The sequence below is a fragment of the Triturus cristatus genome, chromosome 3_2 (genome assembly GCF_964204655.1).
Source record: "Triturus cristatus chromosome 3_2, aTriCri1.1, whole genome shotgun sequence".
NCBI lineage: Eukaryota > Metazoa > Chordata > Amphibia > Caudata > Salamandridae > Triturus > Triturus cristatus.
In genome coordinates this window covers 276,759,648-276,782,141 of record NC_140584.1, presented here as the reverse complement: position 1 = coordinate 276,782,141, position 22,494 = coordinate 276,759,648, and the positions used below count along the sequence as shown (strand labels likewise).

General features: G+C 45.0%; 1 protein-coding gene across 2 annotated transcripts in view; it reads left to right on the top strand.

Moving 5' to 3' along the window:
- The window catches only part of PTPRU (protein tyrosine phosphatase receptor type U), an 849,745-nt gene that overhangs the window by 560,207 nt on the left and 267,044 nt on the right, over window positions 1–22,494 (top strand). For both annotated transcript variants that reach the window (XM_085647595.1, XM_085647594.1), the window contains exon 9: window positions 13,932–14,041. In XM_085647595.1, coding sequence (XP_085503721.1) covers window positions 13,932–14,041 — 110 coding nt within the window. The remainder of the gene's footprint in view (window positions 1–13,931; window positions 14,042–22,494) is intronic.

Here is a 22,494-nt window from a genome sequence, read left to right as displayed (position 1 = left end):
AGAGCCCTAATGGCAACTAAAACTGGGGGAGACCCTGCAAAAAGGGTCAGATCCAGCACTCTCTCTAGCTGGTGTGCTTCCCCTGCGCTCCACATTGTTCTTTCACCTGTGTTCTCTCCCTTGGCTTACTTCTCCCGTGCCCACTATGTAGCTTCAGCCGTGTTGCTTCACCCTTTGACCTGTCTTGCTTCATTCACCATCCCCCTACCCAACTCTCTCCCACAACCCACCCATCTGTATTTTCTTTTTTAAAGCCCTATAGCACAACTTTTTTTTCCTATTTACCAATCCATCTTGCAAACGTTGGCTGGCACAATGGATAGGAGTGTGCACATTTTTAACTTACCTGGCAAATCAGACATTTTAGCATTCACTCAATGTGCATTAACTGCAGCCGCATGTCCTGTGGGATATGTAGCTGTAGGAACTGGTTTCCTTGCTGCCACTCAGTGTAGCGGGGCAGAGAAGGTTGAAGGGTATGTAAAAAAAAATTGAGTCGACACCGGGGAGGTTAGGGGTTAATAGGAGATAATGGGGGCTGAGGGAGAGGAGTGCAGTGGAAGGTGGGGCACAGGAGAGCCTTTCAATGGACTGCATGGTCCGCAGGGGGCACGCAAATGTGTGAAGCGTGCTGCAGAGTAATTGCTAAGAGGGCACTAGGTGCATTTCAAAGGCAGTCGACAGAGGAATTTAACACCTCTGCTGCCTGATGGCCTGTTGCTCACCCTCCCTTTACTGGCTCAGCGGCAGCCCAGAGCCAGTAAAGAGAGGGTGAACGCCAGTTTTAAAAAACAAACATATTTTGCAGGCACTTTTGTAAAAATCACAGGATTTTTACAGAAGTGTAGATTTTGTGATTTGTTTGCAAATCGCGAACATTCTGGGGGTCTGTAAGGAGGGGCATTCTCTCAGTCCTGTCTGGTAGTAAGAACATTCCCATTGCAACACAGGGGGCATATGTATAAGGAGTTAATGCCACCAGAACATCACTGATTTTGGCATTCTGATGAGGTTAACTCCTTCGCCTTATTTACAGGGCGGCGATAAGCCACTTTTTGTGGCTTAATGCTGCCTTGTTAATAATGCCCCTATTCACACAGCACTTAGCATGAAAGGGGCTTGCAATGGGTGTTGCAGTGGGCATTCTGCCACAACACCCATTGCTTTTTGACGCTGTCCCATATTTACAAGGTATGGGACAGGGCCAAAAATAAGACCAGGAAATACCTGGTACAGGCAATACGAGGAGACATGTTTTATTTCTCCTGGTATATTGCTCTTTCCACATGTGCTGCATTCTGCAGCACACATGGATAGAGCAAATTGCCTGTTAAGAGTGTTTATGTGCAGGAAAGTGTACCTTCCTGCACATAAACAATTGCCCCTGCAGCACTGGCCACCTTATCAAAATGGCGCTAGGCAGCTTATTTTTTAGGGCCAGCGCTAGGGGAAATGCAGAGTCGTGCGGTATTTTTGTACGCTATCACTAGTTTATTGTAAATATGCCCTCCGCTAGTTTATTGTAAATTTGCCCCAAGGTCTTTTGTGAAGTGCAAGTAAGCAACGTTTAAAAACACAGGTTGGCAAAATAGTGAGTTATGAACTGCCAATCTTTGCAACTTTGCACAACTGAAAACCTGCAAAAGAAAGTAGCATTTTTTGTTTTCTTCGAAAACACAGTATTTGTTGGCATGTTTAAACATTTTTACAAAGCTGCCTTCCCTTTAAATGTCATCACAACTATTTCAAGCATCGTACAGCTGCCGACTGATGGGATCATTAGGGAATTTAAAAAAAAAGTATTTCAACTACAACTGAACTTTCACAATGACTCTCTGATTTATTCCCTTTTACCTTTTCAAGAAAATTATCTGTTTTGAAGAAAAAATATTCACCTCTCTGCCGGAAAATAAAGAATCATAATAACATGACTTTTAAATGTCATAATCCACAAGCTGATTTTTTTTTCGGAGTGCTTCTGTAAAAGATGCGCTGTCTCCCAGTTGCTCTAAAAACCGATCCCAGTCTTGGTGTTCACACCTACCGAGGGCTGCGCTTGGCCTTAAGAGGAGCTCTTCCTCAACACAGATATAACCCAGGTGCAAATTCCAGCGGTTTCTTCTAGATCCTGTTGTGTATGGCTTTGGATACTGACTCTCGAATGTCCAGTGGAAAAAAAGCTAGTGGTAATACACTGATTAGTTACAACCTTTTCCTCGAACCAGCTGACTCACACAACTTGTTCCTTAGACATTTAAAACGTGCTACCAGGACCACGACCATGTCATGAAAGATGTATTATGGGATGTCATCAGCAGTGCAATGCGGGGGCGTGAGTTATAGTTAGCTGAACTAACTATAACGGCCGAATTTCTCTGGTTTTGTAAGAGTGAAATGTCCAACTAACTATAATGTCCCTGGAACCTATGGTTTTTACAGTGAATTTCAAAGGTTTTTTAAAGGCTAATTTCTAACTATAACGTGGCTGAAACCTATGTTTTTTTTCAGTGAATTTCTAAGGTTTTTTAAATGCTAAATACTAACTATAACGTCCCTGAAACTATTTTTTTTAAGTGAATTTCAAAGGTTTTTTAAATTTTTATTTCTAACTATAACGTCCCTGAAACCTATGGTATTTCCAGTAAATTTCAAAGGATTTTTAAAAGGTAACTTCTAACTATAACGTCCCTGAAACCTATTTTTTTTCAGTGAATCTCTAATGTTTTTTAAATGCTAATTTTTAACTATGCCTACAGAGGTAGGACATGTGCAGAAAGAGGAAGAAAGGCGCAGAAAGAAGCAAGAGAAATGCAGAAAGAGGCAACAGAAGTCCAGAAAGACAAAGAAAGGTGGAGAAAGAAGCAAAAGATATGCAGAAAGAACCAACAGAGGTGCAGAAAGAGGCCTTGTTGCAAAGTATTCCTGTGCCCCCAACCTTTTGTTGACGGGTACTGGTTGTAACTGACTCTGACTAACCAGGCCTAGAGCCAGTGCTATGCTTAAAGACACTTAGAATACAGTGAAGACACCTACATACACTAGGGTACACTATGGTTTGGGGTACCCCTGTGATTGGCATAACCTTCCCTGTAAGGCCCTAGTATATAATAGGGCAGGGGGATTAAAACTACCTCTAAGTCAGAGGTGCAGAAACATGCTACTTTAACTAGTAGTCGCATTTGCAGAGTGATAGAGAAAGGGTGCTGGGCCTCCTACCAACGCTCAAGAATTCCACTGCATAAAACTTACAGGAGGTACCAGGAGGGCTTCTTGGCCCCCAAAGTCCCTTAGGAATAAAGTGGACTTCATTCCCCATCCCATGGTCTGCCAGGAGGCGGGTTTGCAGAGTGGTGGAGAAAGGGGGCATGGCCTCCGAAGACGTCTTAGCAATCCTACTGTGTGGGACTTACTGGAGGTAACAAGAGGCGTACTTGGCCCCCAAGGATATCCTTGGGGGCCAACTACCCCTCCTATTACCTCCAGTAAGTACCACATAGCAGGATTGCTAAGTTCTCACAACAGGCCATGCCCCCTTTGTCCACCACTCCGCAAACGCGCTCCCTGGCACACTCTACAATGGGGATTGAAGTCTCTTTCAATGCTGGGTGTCCTTAGGGGCCAACTAGCCTCCCTCTTACCTCCAGTAAGCCTCACACAGCGGGATTGCTGAGAGGTGGACACTGGCCACGCCCCCTTTCTCCACCACTCTGCAAACGCACCTCCTTGCGCGCTCTAGGTTGGAGGATGAAGTCCCCTTTCCTCATGAGGGTCCCTGGGGGCCAACTAGCCCACCAGGTACCTCCAGTAAGTCCCACACAGCTCGATTGCTGAGAGTGCTCCGAGGCCACGCCCCCTTTTTACAGCACTCTGCAAACGCAGCCTCTGGCGCACTGCTGCTCGGGGGATCAAGAGGACCTCATCGCCCCACCAGCAGCACCCTATGAGGCGGGTTTGCAGATTGGTGTAAAAAGGGGCATGGCCTCAGACCACCTCTCTGCAATCCAGCTGGGTGGCGCTTACTGGAGGTACCTGGTGGCCACAAATACATTTATTTTATTTTTTAATGGAGGGGGGCCGCTTGGCCCCCCTCCTTAGGCATTTATCTGCCCTGGGGACCCCATCCCCCGGGGCAATGCCTTTTTAAAAAATTATTGGAGAAGTGTGGCTCAATGGTTAGAGTGGCAGACCCTGATGCAGAGGTCTGGCCCAGGACCAGGGTTCAATTCCCCGCCTCGGTGGGTCTTGGGCTCAAAATTCCACAGACCTGACAATTCTTGCCTCGGTGCCTATTCCAATCATGGAGTCCCTCTCTGCAACTCTGGGCAATAGCTTGCTTAATCTCCACAACGGCCCCCACAACGCTAAGGATGCCTGGCCTCCACCTTGGGGGTGCCCAGGAGTGGACACCTCACAGGGAAAGCCAGGATGGGTTCCACAGCGGTATTCGTACAAGCGCCTTGAGACCCTTGCGGGTGTGTAGTGCGCTATACAAGTATCAATTTACAAAATTTTTTTTTTACAATTTACAATTTTATTCCAGAGGGGGGCTGAGTGGCCAAACTGGCACAGGCACCTCTAGGCAGGTCAGAACTCACAACAGCAGAGTTCAGGGGAGATGGGAGTGAAGTCTTTGTGAACCTGAGACTTCTGAACAGGAGTCCTGCTCACTTCAGGCCCTTGGAGATCTCCTTCAAGCAGCGGACACAGCACACAGCAAAGTCCTTCTCCTTTCCTTAGCAGAGACAGCAGCTGCAGCCCAACCCCAGACACACAGCAAGGGCAGTACGTCTCCTCAGTCTCTCCAGCTCTTTCCCTTGGCAAAGGTTCCTGTTGAATTCCAGGAATGATCTAAAGTTCAGGGGTTTTAGGTCTAATACTTATACCCCAAAATGTCTTTGTTTTCTTTTTCCAAGGGGCTCTGAGCCCAGTTCAAACCAGTTATGGGGGGCACTCTGCAAGTGCACAACAACATCCATTGTCAGTGTGAGCCTTGGCCCCAGACACACCACAGGGGGGTGGAGCCAGCATTGTGGAATGCAGGCACGGCTCTATTCAGGTAACGGTGCTATTCCTCCCACCACTCCAAATGCAGATCAGGCCTATTCAGCCTATTGCTGACTCATCCAGACTCCTGGAGCCACTGCACCTCCCCAGCCCATCACTCCAAAGCCAGACAGTCAATCCACAAAAAGGCAGAGGCACGCAGGATGGTTGAACAAGAAAATAGCCACTTTCTAAAAGTGCTATTTTCAAACACACAATTTAAAAACCATCTTTGCTAAAAGATATTATTATATCCTGAGTTCAGGGATACCAAACTCAATTTTCCATCTTATCCCTATGGGAAGATATGCTTGTAAAATGTTACAAAGCATTCCCCATTCTGTCTTATGGGGCAAGATAGCCTTTCAATAGTGAAAAATGAAATTGGCAGTATTTCATTATCAGGACATGTTACACACTCCAGTACATGTCCTACCTTTGACATACACTGCAACCTGCCCAGGGGGGTACATTGGGCCTACAATAGGAGTGTCCTATATGTAAGAAAAGGGAAGTATAGGGCCTGGCAAGTGGGTGCACTTGCCAAGTCGACATGGCAGTTAACAAACAGCGCTCAGGCACTGCAGTGGCAGGCCTGAGACGTCTTTTTAGGGCTACTCATGTGGGTGGCACAATCAGTGCTGCAAGCCCACTAGTAGCATTTGATTTACCAGTCCTGGCACACTCAGTGCACTTTACTATGGACCTACTGGTAAAACAAATATGCCAATCAGGGAGAACCAATCACAATATCAATTTACACAGAGAGGGTATGCACTTTAGCACTGATCAGCAGTGGTAAAGTACCCAGAGTCTTATAGCCAACAAACACAGGTCAGGAAAAAGTAGGAGGAAGAAGCAAAAAGTTTGGGGATAACCCTGCAAAAATTGGCATTTTCAAAACTTTTTTTTTTAAAACCTTATAAAATCACTAAAAGCCAAAGGTTAAAGTAATGTTATAGTTAGGTGAATATGTCCTTAATAATAATACCGTTTTGAGCTAAAAAAAAGAAAAGACACAGAAATTCACCAGTTATAGTTAGCACAACTAACTATAACTTGTGCCCTCGTCATGCACTGCTTATGACCTCATATATTGCATCACTCATGACATGTTCTATGACATCACTGATAACAGTGCCGACATCAGCCAATGAGTGTTCTAGTTTATTTTATACTTAACATAGTGCTAGGTAACTACTTTATTTTTGACCGCCTTTGTCCAGCTAATGGGTGCAACTGTTTACAAAATGCATGAGCTCCTAATGCACCATAGGCGTGTAGAGGTATTGAATACATTATAAATATTTGAATTGAAGAGTAACTCTGTGTGTGTAGATGACAGTTGATGATTTATGACTAATGTTCCACTCAAGCTTTTCGGTTCTGCAGAAAACGTTTCTAACAGGGCATAGATTCTACGTAGTAGATACTAAGTATTGTAAGCAGCCTTTAGTAATTAGATAGAATCATCTCATCATGAAAATATCTACATAAGATAGAAGACTGTGCACACCAGGTACTAACGTATGTACATGTTACTCTTTTGCTTCAGAAGATGGGCTATCTGTAAATTTTCACCACAGTATGAAGGCTTCAGGTAGTATGAGCTTTAGCACCTTTAGAACTTGGTTATTTTAAGTGAATAGTGTCCTTTTTGACAAGTTTTGCATAGAGTGTACACTATCCTTAGTAGATACATTTCTCATGAGAGTTTCACTGTCTTTAAACAATGTGCCACATAGTAAACTCTCTCTCCAGAGAGTTAAAACTGTTTACAGTACCCACTTTTCTACTATATCAACTTCATTTCTCAATGTAGGTTCAGTTGCTGAGGGGTTTGATACAGATAAAAGTTATCCGTAGTAGGGCATTCATTTTGGAACAGAAGTGAGTATCTTGAGGAACTTGGTTTTCTCTGAACAGGTGTAAACAGATTGAACACAATTTTCAGTAGTGGTTACTCATCTATCTGTGCTTAATTGTAAATATGACCTGAACTATCCATGTACAACACTATGTATGTTATATCATCAATGTTGAACAGAACACATGCTTGCTACACCTAAGGGAGTTGTAGCTATGATGGCATTAATGAAGCTTCATATTATTCTAAGCAATTTTTGCTTACTCTCGGGTCTCTAATACCATACTACTTTAAAGAGCATTGCGTGCAAAAGAATATTGGATGATTTCATCAGTTTTGTCATCAGTTATGTCATTTTGAGATATCAGTGATGTAATTAATGATGTCATAGAACACGTAATGAATGATTTAATATGTGAGGTCATAAAAAGTGAATGGCGTGGCACAAGTTATAGTTAGCTCTGCTAACTATAACTGGTGAATTTCTGTGTTTTTGTTTTAGTATGGTAATGTTATCACTGACTCATTCACCTAACACTACTTTAACCTTAACTTTTTTCAGTGGACGCACAAACACACACGAGCGCACACACACACAAGCGTGCGCACACACATACCCACAAACACTAGTGCGCATACACACACACCCACCCCCCGCAAGGATGAAGGAAACTATCTATTTAGGCCTCTAAATGTGACATAAGAGCAGTAAATCTGTATATACCTATGTACTGACCTTCGTTCGTGTAGCAAGATATTTTTATGCACCAAATTCTAACAGCAGAAGGGTCTTAAGCAGATTGGATGAGTCTTGATGCCATTTTTTGCTTTCTGTACCCAAGTATCTAAGTATTTCCCTTCCTGCTTGTTCTCTCTGGGAGGGAGCTGCTAATAAATCTGGCACAAGAAATCCATGCATAGCAGACAGCATGTCGTTAATCACCGTCATAGCTACAGCAACCGCGCTGTCACCGCTCTGTAATGAGAAAGGCAAAATGATTCTAAAGCTAAGGGGCATTGGTACGAGGGAGCAGACCCTTGGAACAGAGAGATCCTGGTGGAAATTGTGGTCATGCAGTGGAGACCTCCTTTCAAGTGAGGTTGCTAGAAACAAAACTGTTGGAAGCTTTAAAGGCCTGAGATAGAACAAACACATGGGAAATGTATCCAAGAGGACACTGACTAATGCCTGGTTCTTGAGCTGCAGCAAAGCCTCCAGCACTGGCTGCCTCCTAATTTAGGACATTTCACTAAAAGCAATCACCCCTGGACCTGACAACTCACACGGTGCTACTATGTGTCACACAATATCGGTTCCCTTCACACCATCACCCAGTGGGAAGCCAATATCACACTGTGGCAAGGAAGAAGAGGCAGAAATCAAGCTCGTCTTTCAAGGATTTGAACACCCGAAGTCCATTAAGAGTTGTGAAACCACCGAGGACACTGGCACCAGCCCCAGCAAGGTGTTTTGTTTTGTTTTTTGGAGGGTGGGGGCAACGGTGGCTCTTAGATACTTCTTGTAATGAGGGCCCACCCCCTTCGCACAGGTGAAATTGTTTTTTAGTCGTTTTTTAGTTGGCAGTTCTGCACTTCTCATCCTTTCTCACCTAGCCATGGGCTTGATCAGTAGTGTGTTGTGCTCTGCCTTTCCCAAAGATTCAAATGCTATTAAAGAGGCTTGTTTAGATATTGAGAGGGGGCGGTGTGAAGGGAGGCAAAGAGTCCTCAGACAGGTACATGGTCACTATAGCACATGACAAATATATTGCAACCCCTAAATGAACCCATCCTCCACATCGCATAGTAAGCCTTGTTTAAGTGAACGTGAAGCAAAGAAACATTTTTATGTACTTACCCAGTGATATAGTGGATGTTTTTTTGTGTGTATCGACATTTGCACCCAGAATATAGAGACATACATCCTCAAGGGGGGATCTATTACAGACCATTTTTCTAGTTTGAGAAATTGCATGTGAATGAAAATGCTACAGCGCTTAGTCCTCTTTTTTTGTGGTTTTAGGGACACAGGTCCCAAGCGTGAAATACAAACGATGTGCTTCACAGCTCTGTGGATTTATCTATCCTGCCTTACATTTTTCTCCACAGTAAACTCAACAACCTGCTAACCCACTGGGGATGCTTCACAGTTCAAAGTAGGTTCTCGATAGAAGAGCTGAGGCTCTGCTGAAAGGTTTATCGACCCTCTGTTGAGGTTGACTACCAACCTCTCAGACAATGCTATGAGGTGGTTGGTGGCAAGTGATTGTAGTTTCATAGGTAGACACATTTTCCCTCTCACCTGATGTCAAAGCTGTGTACTTGACCTGTCCTCAAAAATCCCATCAATCCTCCCTAACTGGGGTTCTTTCAAAGGCAAACAAAAAGCAGCTCTGGCAAAAAAGCTCAAACCAAACCCACTTTCTTTGTCTTCTCACGCAAACTCTCTAGCCATCCATCTATTCTTTCTGGTCTTGCGATTCACCCTCTCTGATTATTTTCTCTACCGCCCCACTCCTGCTCTTTCTCTCTCTTGAGCCCAACCTGTGCCTTCTGCAATTAACTTTGGTAAGCTTGGGAAAGTGGCAGAGGCGTCAGGAGTGGCCCTGGGCTTTCAAAACCAGTCTCCAAGGGCTCAAGCCTATCGTGGAAATGCTTGGTGGAATAAAAGGCCTGTCCTGCCAGCCCTGAGTCTTGTCTTTTCTTGAATATGTGTTTGTTTCATGTACTGTGAATCAGATGTCTATTTGGGAGTCGCACAAGAGGGTTGTTCCTCTAGAGGATGCTGTCGCCCACAGTGGACATGGACTCGACCTACCACCACGAGGTGTCTCCCACCACAAAACGAATCAAATTCGTCAATTAAAACATCTGTAAAGTTGCAATGCCATACCAATGGCACATTGTGCACTAAATATATACTGTTCTTTGTTTTAAAGCCCCCCTCTCTCTGATACTGTATCACTGTGGACAGCTGGGGGCAAACACTGTCCCTTCCCTGTACACCCTGGCCCTCTGTTCTCCACTGAAGCCCACTCTTTCATGGTTGATTAGGGAGTTGCCTGGCAGCTAGAGTATTGTGACTCACACTGGCAGGAATCTTCAACACTAGTCCAGTTCTGACAAGCCTGACCTCTGCCTGATTCAATAAAAACTGGGAAAGGACAGGACAAGGAAACAATACTAACTTCATCATGATTGAAGGATGCATTTGATTTAAAAAGTATGCACTTTGCCTGGCTTGTCTTACCATTGTCTCCAAACCAAGATACATTTGGGGTCCTCTGGGCCAAGGGTTTTGTTTTCATCTGGACTTCAGAAAATTCAGCAGCACCAGCACACACTGAAGATGATTTACTAGATATAGCCCTACAGCTGTTGCCCTTTGGGGGCTAGGGGCAAGCTTGTTTCGGTGGCCTGTTAGAAGCAGATGATACTGGACTACGCAGAGAGGACCCTGCCCCTAATCAGGAAGAAGACCATCACTAGGTCCATTTGTCAATTCATATGTGAAGGGTTTCGTGAGGAAGAGGTGCCCAGGTGCGACAAAGACAGTTTGAGGACCACCAAGAGGCAACAGGAGGTTCAAGAGCTGCAGAAACCCCTTACAGGATTTACAACTTTTGTTGGTCTTCATTATTATCCATGATCTGGTCTGTAACGCAAAAGAACTCGAGTCCGTCCCATCTACCCCCAGAGGGACCTGGGCCCAAACTTACTAATGGTTTGCACCAGGTTTGTGTCCCAAAGTAACACAAGGTTGCACTATGTCCTGCTTTGTGTTACTTTGCTTCAAGGGGGTTTCCATTGGTGGTGTTTGGTGGTTCGCATGCAACCACCCATGGGTTTTGACACAAATCCCTAGCTAAAACGATTGGTAGACTGGGATTTGAACCAAAATCTTACGCCTCCTGAAGGCAGGCATGACCAAGAGATATTTTCATTTCTCCCTTTTTTTCAAAATATGCATGTGTGCTGCATTGTACAGCACAAATACAAACTGGGGAAAGACTTAAAGCATAGTTTTTGTACTGCAAGGTACCCTTTGAGGTTTGGTGCCCTCAGTGGACAGTTATGTGGCTATGCTCACTTTGAAGAAACCATTCTCCTTTCAAAGACTTGAGGCTAATGGAGACACTAATTGGTCTCCCACCCTTCCCCCAAACCCTGCCTCCAGCACACCCCACCTATGGCCAAAACCCTGCCTTCCTAATGAAAGACTCCATGTGAATGGATCTTTGGCTCACTGAACTATCTGAGTTGGGTGAGACTCATGCGTCATTTTACCTGGTGGAATTCTAAGTCTTTTTAGGTCTCGCCTAGCAGCGCGCATGCGCTGCTCTGCGAGACTTATTGTAAGGGGCTTTCAAAAGCTCACCACACACGGGTAACCGCAAGCAATAGGCCACACACGCACAAGCGTGGCCTATTGCTTACGGTTACCCACACGGGTGCCATATGTTTTGAATTATCGTGCCCAGACACAGGTGCGATAGTTCAAAACATATGGCCTGGTGCTCGCTCTCGCACGCGCGCCACTGCATTCCTTTTTTTTTCTTTCTACTTTTTCTTTCTTGTTTCCCTCTTCTCTATGCCCTGCTCCAGTCTCTGTCTGCTGCTCTCTTCCACCTACCACATCATGCCCACCTCCCCCGCATGTTTCGACTATGATGATTTTTCTCCCTCGCATTAATGCATAGCGAACCTGGGAAGGAATGCAGCATGCCCTGCAGGCATAAATATGCCATGTGTGTGATAATAGTTGCTAATCCAATGAGGAATGGAGCAGGTACCTCGGAGAGGCCTCTTGCCTCATCAGGGAGAGTACTGCTGATATCCCAGGCTCCACTGCAAAGATAACCTGTATTACAAGGCTGAGTCTGTGTGCAACAGCTGTACAATCAGCAGAGCAGGCAGTGCATGCCAGTGGCGACGTGGCAATCATTCCTATGGGCTTCTGCCATTAATTAAATCACGTGCGCCCATAGCACCAGCACGAGGAGCGAGGCGTCTTTTATTTGTACACGAGGACCCGGCATAGGTAAGATGACGAGACCAGAGTCTCACAGACAAACAAGCATTGGCATAGCCAATAGATCTCGCCTTTGGGACCTTATAAATGTTTAGTTATCCAGCACAATATCCTTGGTGCAACAACATCAAGTGTTGCATGGCTAAACACTTATAAGGTCCCAAAGGCGTGACCTATTGGCTAAGCCAATGCTTGTTGACTTTTGAGACTCAGTGGTATGGTCTCCAAGCACCTGAAATGACTAGCATAGCACCCGGAATCTCACAGCAACCAGAGTGGAAGTCCGGACATATCCAAGCTAGATAGATGGCATTGCTTTTTTGATGGCCATTTTTGTCCCGCAACTAGGTAAAGTAAGCAAACTCTTGTAAACACGGCTATGGTTCTATTGGAAAACAACAGATTGCAAACCCAGCTTTTCCAAATACGCATCTTCCATACTATACCTTACATAAATATCTCTCTAGACAAATATTTAATAAGTTAGTCCAAACCTAATATATGTCGGAATTGAGCTTGACTATAAATGTAGGTATTATATATAATTTGGCATTTTGTAGGAAAATATTTATATGAGGTGAGTGGTGATTTTTTCTCCTGAAATTTCAAAATATGTCATGAAAGTTAGCAAAATAACTTTCCTGGCAAAATCTTGTGTGACTCTTTTTAAGTACTTAAAAATTCCGCAAATTGCACAATGCATGAATTTCTCATAGTATAAAATTAGGGATTTCACAAAGTTCACAAACAGAATAAAAATTTCACTAAAGTGTAAACTTTATGTACAACAAGGATTATGGGCCATGTGTACATAAGTTTTGGGATTCACAAACCATTGAAAACTTTGTTTGTGAAATGTAAATCAGCATATTATGATATGCAAAGCCCCTCAATAAAAAAAAACAAATTCATAATGAGCCAATTAGTTCTGGTAATTGTAAAATGCAAATAAAAAATTGTGGATACCAAATTTAGGACTCTGCAATGTACTAAGTATTCTCAAATAGCGATTTGTCGCAAAAATTAAAAAAAATACATAGACAAAATACCATGAAAATCAAGCGGATGGTAATTATGTGCAAAAATTAAATATTCATGTAAATGGATTTAACCATCACACTCGAGTAACACTCTGATGTGTGATAAGATGATGATGATGGTGATTTTGTGTGGGCATTGTAGACAAACAATAAAGGGGGGGGGTCTTAAATAAATTTGCATTTTGGTTTTAATCACAGCAGGGTTTGTGAATGCTAATTAGAAAATGCAACGTACAAAGGTTGTCCATAATGTATTTGAAGTCTGCGTTGCGTAATCACGACTCGTTGGCTTAAATGTGTTGACACATTTCTGTTGTATGGCACACCAAGGCACTACAGTGCAAACCAACCACATTAATACTATTAAATAATTTTATAAACGATGGGTACTGGCTTTCCCATACCCTTTGATCTTAATTAGTAATGTGCCTTCCACTGCAGTGTGTACTGTCATTTTGCCTATACCGGCCAATAGTGCAATGGTGAGAATGCAGTCAGGGTATACCAGACGATTTCAATAAAAAGTTCCCTGGATGGGGATATATAACAACATTTTAGATAAAATATACAAGCAGTGTTTATTACTACGATACAACAGAGATTATTGAACATGAAAGGTACATGTTATGCTACTGAAACATCCTTACAACCCCACTGAACTAGTGGTCCTGACACATTGTGCATTAATGACAGTCCCTACCATTGATACTGCCCAATAACCACTGATTGCTCCAAGGTGGCAAAAGCAGGCGTAATAGTGTCATTACCATAAATACGAATGCTGCAGCTGCTGGTAGTGTAAATTACATGACATGGAGTTGATGGTTGGTATGATGAATGAAAATGTTGTGTCAGTCTGTACAATAAATGATAATGCCGCTACATAGTGCTAGAGTTGAGCCCGGAGTTTTCAATGGGTGGTCACCTTGTCTTCTTTCCTTTTTTCCAGTTCCAGGTGGCATCGCGTCAGAGTCGCTTACCTTTACGCCGCTGGAGGACATGATATTCCTGAAGTGGGAAGAGCCAGTGGAGCCCAACGGACTCATCACACAATATGAGGTAAAAGACCACGATTAGGCAGAAGATAATGACTCCTACATTGTCATGGACAGGGGCTCTTGTGGTTACTTTGTCAGTTGTGTAAGCAATAGACCTAATTTCCAGTACCCTCTTGTCCAACGTACGTAATCTTGGGTAAGACTTTTTAGCTTTGTGTACATTCCTGTATCTGACCAAATTGTCTATGTACAAATTGGTTATCCCTTAAGTAAGGGAAGTAGCAAACATGCTGGCCCAAAATCTAGGGCATAATCTGCCTGTCCAATTACTGCGAAGTATGGTAGGAGAATGTGGTTAAGTTCAATGGAACTTATTATAGGGAGCCCTCCTCCCACCTTTCCTTTTGGGCCCTGTTAGACCTGTCAGCCCTTTGGGTGGTCCCTCCTCATCATTATTTATTTTGTCCCACTTTTGCCTCAAACCCTGTTATAATTTTTCCTTTTTGGGAACCACCAGACTTTTTAGTGTTGATGCAGGGACGGGGAGCCATTTTCCCTACCCCTGGAACTTCTGTCTGAGGGCCTGAGACACAAAATGGTGGCCACCCATTGTCACCTGTGACATCACCAGAACTCACTGGAGGTTTCTAGAACCTTCTGGAACATTCTAGAATCCTGGGATAGTGGGAGGCAGTTTAGAATGTTGGGAGGCCATCTCAGAGGGGCAGTTGGCAACTGACTGGAGAAGAGAGAGGACAGAGATAGAAGGAGGTCGGAGTAAGGCAGCAGAGGTGGAAACCAGTGCTTGGAGTGGGGTCCAGAAACCCACCCTTGATGCTAGTCCCTACTGACCAAGCCCAGCCTAAAGCCCTGTGTGGGACCAAGACCAGAAGAACCATCTTAAGGAACTGAACATTTGGAACAGGCCTTAAAGAGGAAGAACAGCAAGCTCCTGACCTGTTCAGCAGTGTCCTCCTGGAGTCCTGATGTCGAGAAGCCTGGAGACCTGGGGTCTGAGGTAGAGAAGCGGCGCTGACAGAAAGCAGACGTCGTACCCGGAGCCGCCAGAGGTCGAGTGGGGGCGCCGACGGAGGTCGTGGAGAGGCACCGGAGGTCGAGTAAGGAGTCACCCGAGGTCGAGTGAGGGCGCCGACGGAGGTCGTGGAGAGGCGCCGGAGGTCGAGTCGGGAGTCACCTGAGGTCGAGGTGAGGCGTCGACGGGGGAGTGAAGTCCGCCCACCGGAGTCGCCGGAAACGAAGGTGAAGTGCGCCGGAGGTCGGGAGTGGAGATCGCACTCCGGAGACACCCAGAAGCGGGGAGACCGAGTCCCTGCGACGCCAGAAGGCGACATCGAGTCGAGACCGCCAAGCGAGATCGAGTCGAGGCCGCCCAACGACATCGATCCGGAGCCGCCTCACGGCGTCGACTCGGCGCCGAGCGGAGCCGATCATCGTGAAAAGGACAGTAAGTGGTAGAGGGGGCGTCTGAGGCCCCGTGGAGCCCTAAAAGACCATCCTAGGGGTTAAAGGGGTGTTGGGACCAGCCTGGGAGTGCCAGAGATGAACTGAGACTGGTACAGTGACCTCCGTTAAGGGCTGTGTAGTTTGGAGGGCCAGATCTTTAGGTTACCCTTGTTCTGCCTCAGCTTAGGCCCCAGCCTTGACCAATCTAGGAGGGACACCCCCATGCCATCCAAATGACCATAAGCTGTGTATGGGCAAAGTAAGACCAGGTGACCTCATGAACATGACCTGAACTGTAATTGTCATTGATTGTTTACCTTATTTATTGAAGGTGCTTTATTTATTGTCTTCCACTAATTTATTCCTGCACTGTATTTATTGTCTGACTGTATTTATTTGCCGTCTGTATTTATTGCACATCTATTTATTCTTTGCTTAATGAGGACCTGACCCTATTTATTGAAATTCCAAAGTAGCATTGTTTATTTGACCTGCTCTTTTAAAGGAAAATCCTATTGTATTGTATTTATGTTATGAAACCTGCAACTAAGAGAAAATAAGATAAAGACATATATATTTTCAACTTGACTTCCATAATTTTTACGGTGTAGTGTCGTTTTTGGAACGGATGAACGCATGGTTATTGTGAGGGTGTGACGTACGCTTAACATGGTGCCTGACCCCCAACCGCTCGAGCCAAGCTACCACTGTGCTGGGAACCTGGTGACTGCTAACCCGGTTGCCCGATTTCCAACAGGCCCCACCTTGGAAACCCCACAGTGAAGGTCAGAATCCTTATGGATATGGTCAACAACACCTGGATCAACTAGGCGATCCTGGATCCGATTGTTGGATGGTTGCTGCCTACCTCATTCATTCCAAAATGGCTACCACAGTTTCAGAGGCTATCACATTTATGCATTTTAGATCCCATTTTGTGGTAAACACATGACCATAGGAAATCAAGCACACCATGCCTGCTTGTAAGCTTCAAGAAAAACACAAAAATGCTACTTCTGCTGTTCTATAGCTCACTCCTCGCTGGTGCTTGTTGCTTTATTTTAGTGTGGAGAAGAGGCAGCGCTATGTTTGTATTAACCCAGTTCTAAAGGATCAGGTACCAGCCTTAGTCTTTGGTTCACTGATTACTGAACCATACTGCTGTGGGGATGCTGCTCAACATCTTCCCTTGCAGCAGCTACCATGCTACCTTTGTGTTCTTTCTTAGGGAGACAACAGCTGGAGACAAATGATCTGGTATCCCACTGAATAACTTTACAAGTTTGGCTTGTAGATAGGATAAATAAGGGATGCAGATTCCTGTTCTTGCTAATCTTCCTCAGTTCTTTGCTGCCTTAGTTCCCTCTTCAACATATCAGCCCCATTTTATTTTATTTGGCCTTACGTGGTACAAAGTTGGTTTTGTATATGGAGGAGACGGATGTGGCATTCAAGGAGGGGTCTCTAAATATATTGCACTTACTCTTCCTTCCTGTCTCCTTGCCCAGAAACATGTCCTGCGCGCATTTATCTCTTTTCACTGTGCCCTTTCCTTGCAGTGCTCTAAAAGTGTCTCTGCTGAGCACTTTTGAGACACCTCTCCTCACAGGTCAATTACCATAGAACACCTCAGCCCACAGTTTCACCTATATCCCATGCACTATGGATTCTCTTCTAGTTACTGCAGCCACTCTTGCCGGAAAGCCTCACTCCACCAGAACCTCGTCTTACTCCCAACTCCATATCAACAGCAATATGTGCCTTCAGGTACTCTTGCCAGCCCACATCACAATTGTACTCTACACATCCGCACATTCCTTTCTACCTATAAATCATCCCTCCCCTGGTGCAACCTCCTTATCTCTCTACAATTTATTTGTGCTATTTCTTTGCCAAAGACTGGATCAACTTTTTTCCTTACAGAGGCAATCCAGCGTACTCCCCAGGTGTGACACTAGCCGACAGTCTAGTCCCCTGGAACTAGCCCAAGTTGTACCTTACCCGATGAAGGATGGCCTTTGACACCCTTTTGGCAGCTCTCTCATTTGGAAAGCCAGGGGGATTAGCAGTCTCTCATCCCTGTTTTTCAAGAATAGGTCCTCTCCTCTCACCCCACAGGGGTCACTGTCCTCTACTCCATCCTCCCAACTCCAGCAGCTTGGGTCTTGTCCGTCTCTTTAGGCACAAACAGTTGGATGGAGGACGTCCATGAATATCCCTCCACTATCCTTCTCACTCCAAATAACTGACTAATATATCCACCACTCAAATTACTTTCATGTTTCACTATACTGGTTCACCACTAATCCTTTGTGGGTTCCGGAGTAGCGTGCTATTCGCCGTAAAAGCACATCAATCATCAGGGGTAGCAAGCGTTATGTGATGCAAACCCTTTTCCCTCTTCTATACCTCCGCTATCCTTCTCAATCCAAATAACTGACTAACCTATCCACCACTCAAATCACTTTCATATTTCACTATACTAATTCACCACTAATCCTTTGTGGGTTCCGGAGTAGCGTGCTACTCGCCGAAAAAAGCACTTTGAAGCCTCGTCAGGGGCAATAGGCACTATATAAAAGCAATTACAATTCAATACTCTTAAAAACCAGCAGGGAGGAGCTAAGGAGTTCTTCACTGTCAAAATTGCCGTCCTATCCCCCTCACACATTTGTGAAAAGACCTGCTGCAGCAGTGCCCGTATTCCAGCTCATCTAAAGGTGTTCTTCAATCTGTTCCAGGCACCCCTCCCCATCTCCCTTCCCCACCATACTCCTCCACACTATCCAAAACGAACCCTTCCCACGTTATAATGGATTGGCCTGTCACATACACCACCCCCAGGTGCAGAAACCCACCCCATATGCTTCACCTGTCAGCATGTCCTTTCATAAACCATCATAAGTTCCATGCCACTCCACTGCGCCTTCATCCTCTCCTCCTACAGTAAGATGCATCCTGCTGGGAGTACCGGATGTATATGACATGCAAGCGCGGTCTGTGATGGCTTCCTTCTATAGGTGACACACGTGAACCCCGGGACACCACTTAGAGGCTCCTCGCAGCCATGGCAGCACCCTGGATATGCCACTTTACCAGGCCTGCCGCAGGCATTTCCACTCTTTTCGTTGCCTCTGTTGTTCCAACACGTTTCCAATTAAAATCTGTGGCAGATCGGATGCCAGCCCCCGTCTCCCCGTTCACCCATTTGATTTATGGCGGCTGTCGCTTCTGATCACCTCCGCCCCCTCGTGCGTTTCTCTTCATTATGAGCCTGGGGTAGTGGCAGCTTTGGAAGAGAGCGGCGCCGCGCGCCCCGGATTTGCATCCGATTACGGTGGCTTGTTAGGTTCAGGAAGTGTGAACCGCTACATTAATCTCGCACTATAGGCTCGCCAAGCCGACATTTTATAGGTCAGCAACTCATCATTATTCCAAAAATCGCGAGACTCCTGATTGAATAAGCCGACGTGGCTCATGATATTCCCCTCAGTGGTATGCAGCAGCACAGCTATGTACTACTCGGCTACTGTGCTGCACAATGAGAGAAGCCGGAGCCTAGGACATGCAGGCCCCTCATATTAACTAATAGGGTTACTATGAATGTCACTGATGAGCATATGATCCTGCAGGGGGACAAGGGAGCTTGCACGGTTTTGTATTAGAAAGGCCAGTAAACAGTTCACAAGGCCATATTTTCAGTTGACACAGAACACCTGACAAATGAATGTTGCCTGACTGTGTCCTTTCTCTCTTTCAATTTTGTCTACCTTAAGCCTTTGGGAAAGTGCTAAGATTTCTTTCAGAGTTTAAAACCTTTACCGTTCACGTTTCAGCCCTCCATATTTATAAGTGTCCCATTGTCAATTAATCAATTAATCAATACTTTATTTATGTCAACGACCATAAAAGCAACATAAGATAAAAAGTCACATTGAATTAATAGACAAGCATTTCAATAAATACATTCAAGCTAACATTTTCCAAAGGGGCAAAACCATGGTAACAAATATTTCATTTTTAGGTGTAAATAAAATCTGAGTAAAGACTTTCACACTTTAAAATATAAGTTTGAGGGTGATGCTATGAAAATTCAAATTTTGTAAAGGTAAATCTGTTCTTGAATTATTAAGTATGGTGTCCCATTGTGATGATTGTCCTGGCAGGTTGATATAGTTGTGTTCAAGACTTGTATCATAAGCTATGTTCCTGATGACTAATAGGACAGCTGTACCCTACCTATGCAAGGTCCAGAATGTGATTATGTGGAAGAGGTTTCCAGAAGCACCTACTTAATACTGCTTTTAATGTCAACAAACGGCCATAAAGGAGCTTGTCAGGGGCTTTTGATCTTTGACAAAAAAGAAAAGGCGGGTCAATGCAGGCCCTGTCATTGCTCCAGTGCAGCCAGGCTGCAAAAGTCTACCCGCTGCCAGAGGTAAAACTATGATTCTTCACTTTCCGGAGTTATGGGTTGTGCTAATTTGCAAAATTGTATGCTTCGCCACGTTTCTGTGGATATCAAGACTTTTCCAACAGGTTAGGACACATAAGGGAAACTTGGAGGAACACATCCTGCATATATTTTGGATTGGGCATGGAAAAGCTCTGAAAAAGTTAAACCTCCAGTGAAAACGTCTGCATACTCTAGCATCTTGGAAAAAAATAGAATGATCATTATCTTGCAATGCTGTGAAAATTATCATACAATGCTCAGGAAACTTTGAATGTTTCCCCTACTAACACATGGAAACTGCTCAAGGCGAGTGTTCTTAGGAGGTGGGTAGGTTCTATGACATACAGGGTACTGGGGATCACTTTTGGACGAAGTCTTGAGTTTTAATCCCCACTAAATCGGTTACAGCCATGCAACATTTTAAGGTTTCCATGCTTGTGCAGATTTTGCTCACTGCAAACCATTGCAAATTCCACCTGATCCCCCTCCAATAGCAGACACTGCAGGATTTTCTGCAGTGGCTACAATTGGAGTGCTGCGATCTCCATTCCCTGAGAAGGATTGGAGTTGCCTTTAATCAGCAAATTACTGAGCTGTTCCAATTGATTTGTCTGGACTTCAAAGGTCAGACTAACCGTTCCAATTTAGAAGATATGCATATTTCTTTCTGAATTAATGTTATTGTATGTTTGTGGCTTGCAACTGGCCCATTCAAATATTTTAGACCAGATACGAAGGTGGAAGGTTTCCTAGTGGGGCAGTGGGGTGTGGGGAGTAAGTCATGACCACTGATTCTGCCCCCAGTCCTATTGGCCTTTGAAGATCACAAGCATGTGTAAAATGCCCTGATTTTTCTATCTGCCCTTGTTTGGTTACTATTGTGATTCCTGTATTTGAAGCCTGTTAAGTGAAAATTGTGCTTCTGTCTCTGTGCTATTGTACAATTTTGTGGACTAGAGCCACAGCTGAAGCCTAACCCCTCTCTGCAGAATACTCACTGTAAGAAATTGAGTTGTTGGTTGGCTGGGGTGTGAGCCCTGGTCAAGCAGCAAAGGCAGTTGTTGTCAGAGTGAGGCACAAGCCAACCCTAAATTAACCTGTGCTCAACCCCCTGGTAGCTGGGCACAGAACAGGCAGGCCTAATTCAGAGGCAATATGCAAAGTATTTGTGCAACACTTCAAACAGCAATAAAGTGAAAACCCCACACAAAAAGATCACACACCAAGTTAGAAAAGTAGAGTGATCTTTAATAAATAAAACAAGACCAATACCACAAACATTAAATCAGTAGAACAGGTGATACACAATTTTAAAGATTTTAGTTACAAATAGTACCAAAAAGCACAACGTGCCAACTGTGGAGATCTAGTTGCACCTGAATGGGACAAAATTACAAGTTCAGGTCGACTATAAGGGAGCGTGGGCTGGTTTAGGAGACCCAGTTAGGTCCGCTGAACAGAATGCCTTAAATTTTGGTTTGCAGAGCGTTGTGAGGATCCGTACTGAAAATGTGTCGCGCAGCTGAAACAATACATCGGTTCTGAGATGCAGCGAAGCTACAATATGATGGCTGCATTGCCGTCTGGCATCCCAGCGATGTGGCTTGCGATGTGAAGTCTGGCATAGAATGCGACGTGCAGTTGGGGCGATGAGTCGATTCTGAGGAGCTGTGAGGCTGCAATGTGAAGTCTGCCATTGAGGCTGCCATCAACAAGGGATGCGAGGGCCTGCACTGAGGATGTGTCACACAGCAGCGGTTCTGAAGGCATTTCGGGCTGTGGAAGCGATGCAGGGCTTTACGGATGGTCCAACCCATGCAGCAGCGGAGATGCTGCAATTCTTCTTGGGGTTGAACCATGCAGCAGATGAGATGTGTCAGTTCTGCTGGGTCCATAGAGGCTGGCAGAGCACCTTAAGCCCACTTCCAAGGGTCCAGGGCTGAGGTGGCACCACTTGGCAGGGTAGACTCACAGATGACAGAGTCCAGGTACAGGTGCAAGGTTGTTGGAAGCCTGTTGTGTCCCTGAGGCTTCAGATCAGGAGGCCAGCCAACTAGTCCTTGGTGTCACTCTGGGTTCTGGGTTCTAGAGGTGCAGGTCCAGCCCTTCTCACTCAGGCAAGAGGGTAGCTGGTCAGCACAGCAGGACAGGAGTCCTCCAGAGTGGCAGTCCTTTCAGCAGCACAGCAGTCCTTCTTAGCAGAATATCCACAGGTCCTTATGTGTACTGAAGTGGTGGTGTCTTAGGTCCAGTATTTATACCCAGTTGTGCCTTTGAAGTGGGGAGAAGCTTCCTGAGGCATGCCTTTGAAGTGCACAGGTGCCCTGCCTTCATGGCCCTGACTCCAGACTAACTACAGGGGGTATGCAACCCTTTTTGTAGAGAAATTACAAAGCCTATTCAAGTGTAAATGGGGATGGGTATAGCTCCTCCTTCCCTGCCAGCGATGGCCCATCCAGTCACACCTAAGCTTCCCCATTGTGTGTGGCTGTCCAGGAGGAATACACAAAGCCCAGCTGTCAGCTACACCCAGTCATGTGAACCCGAGACTGACTCCTGGCTCCAAGTGGCTAAGGCAGGAAAAGAGCCAACTT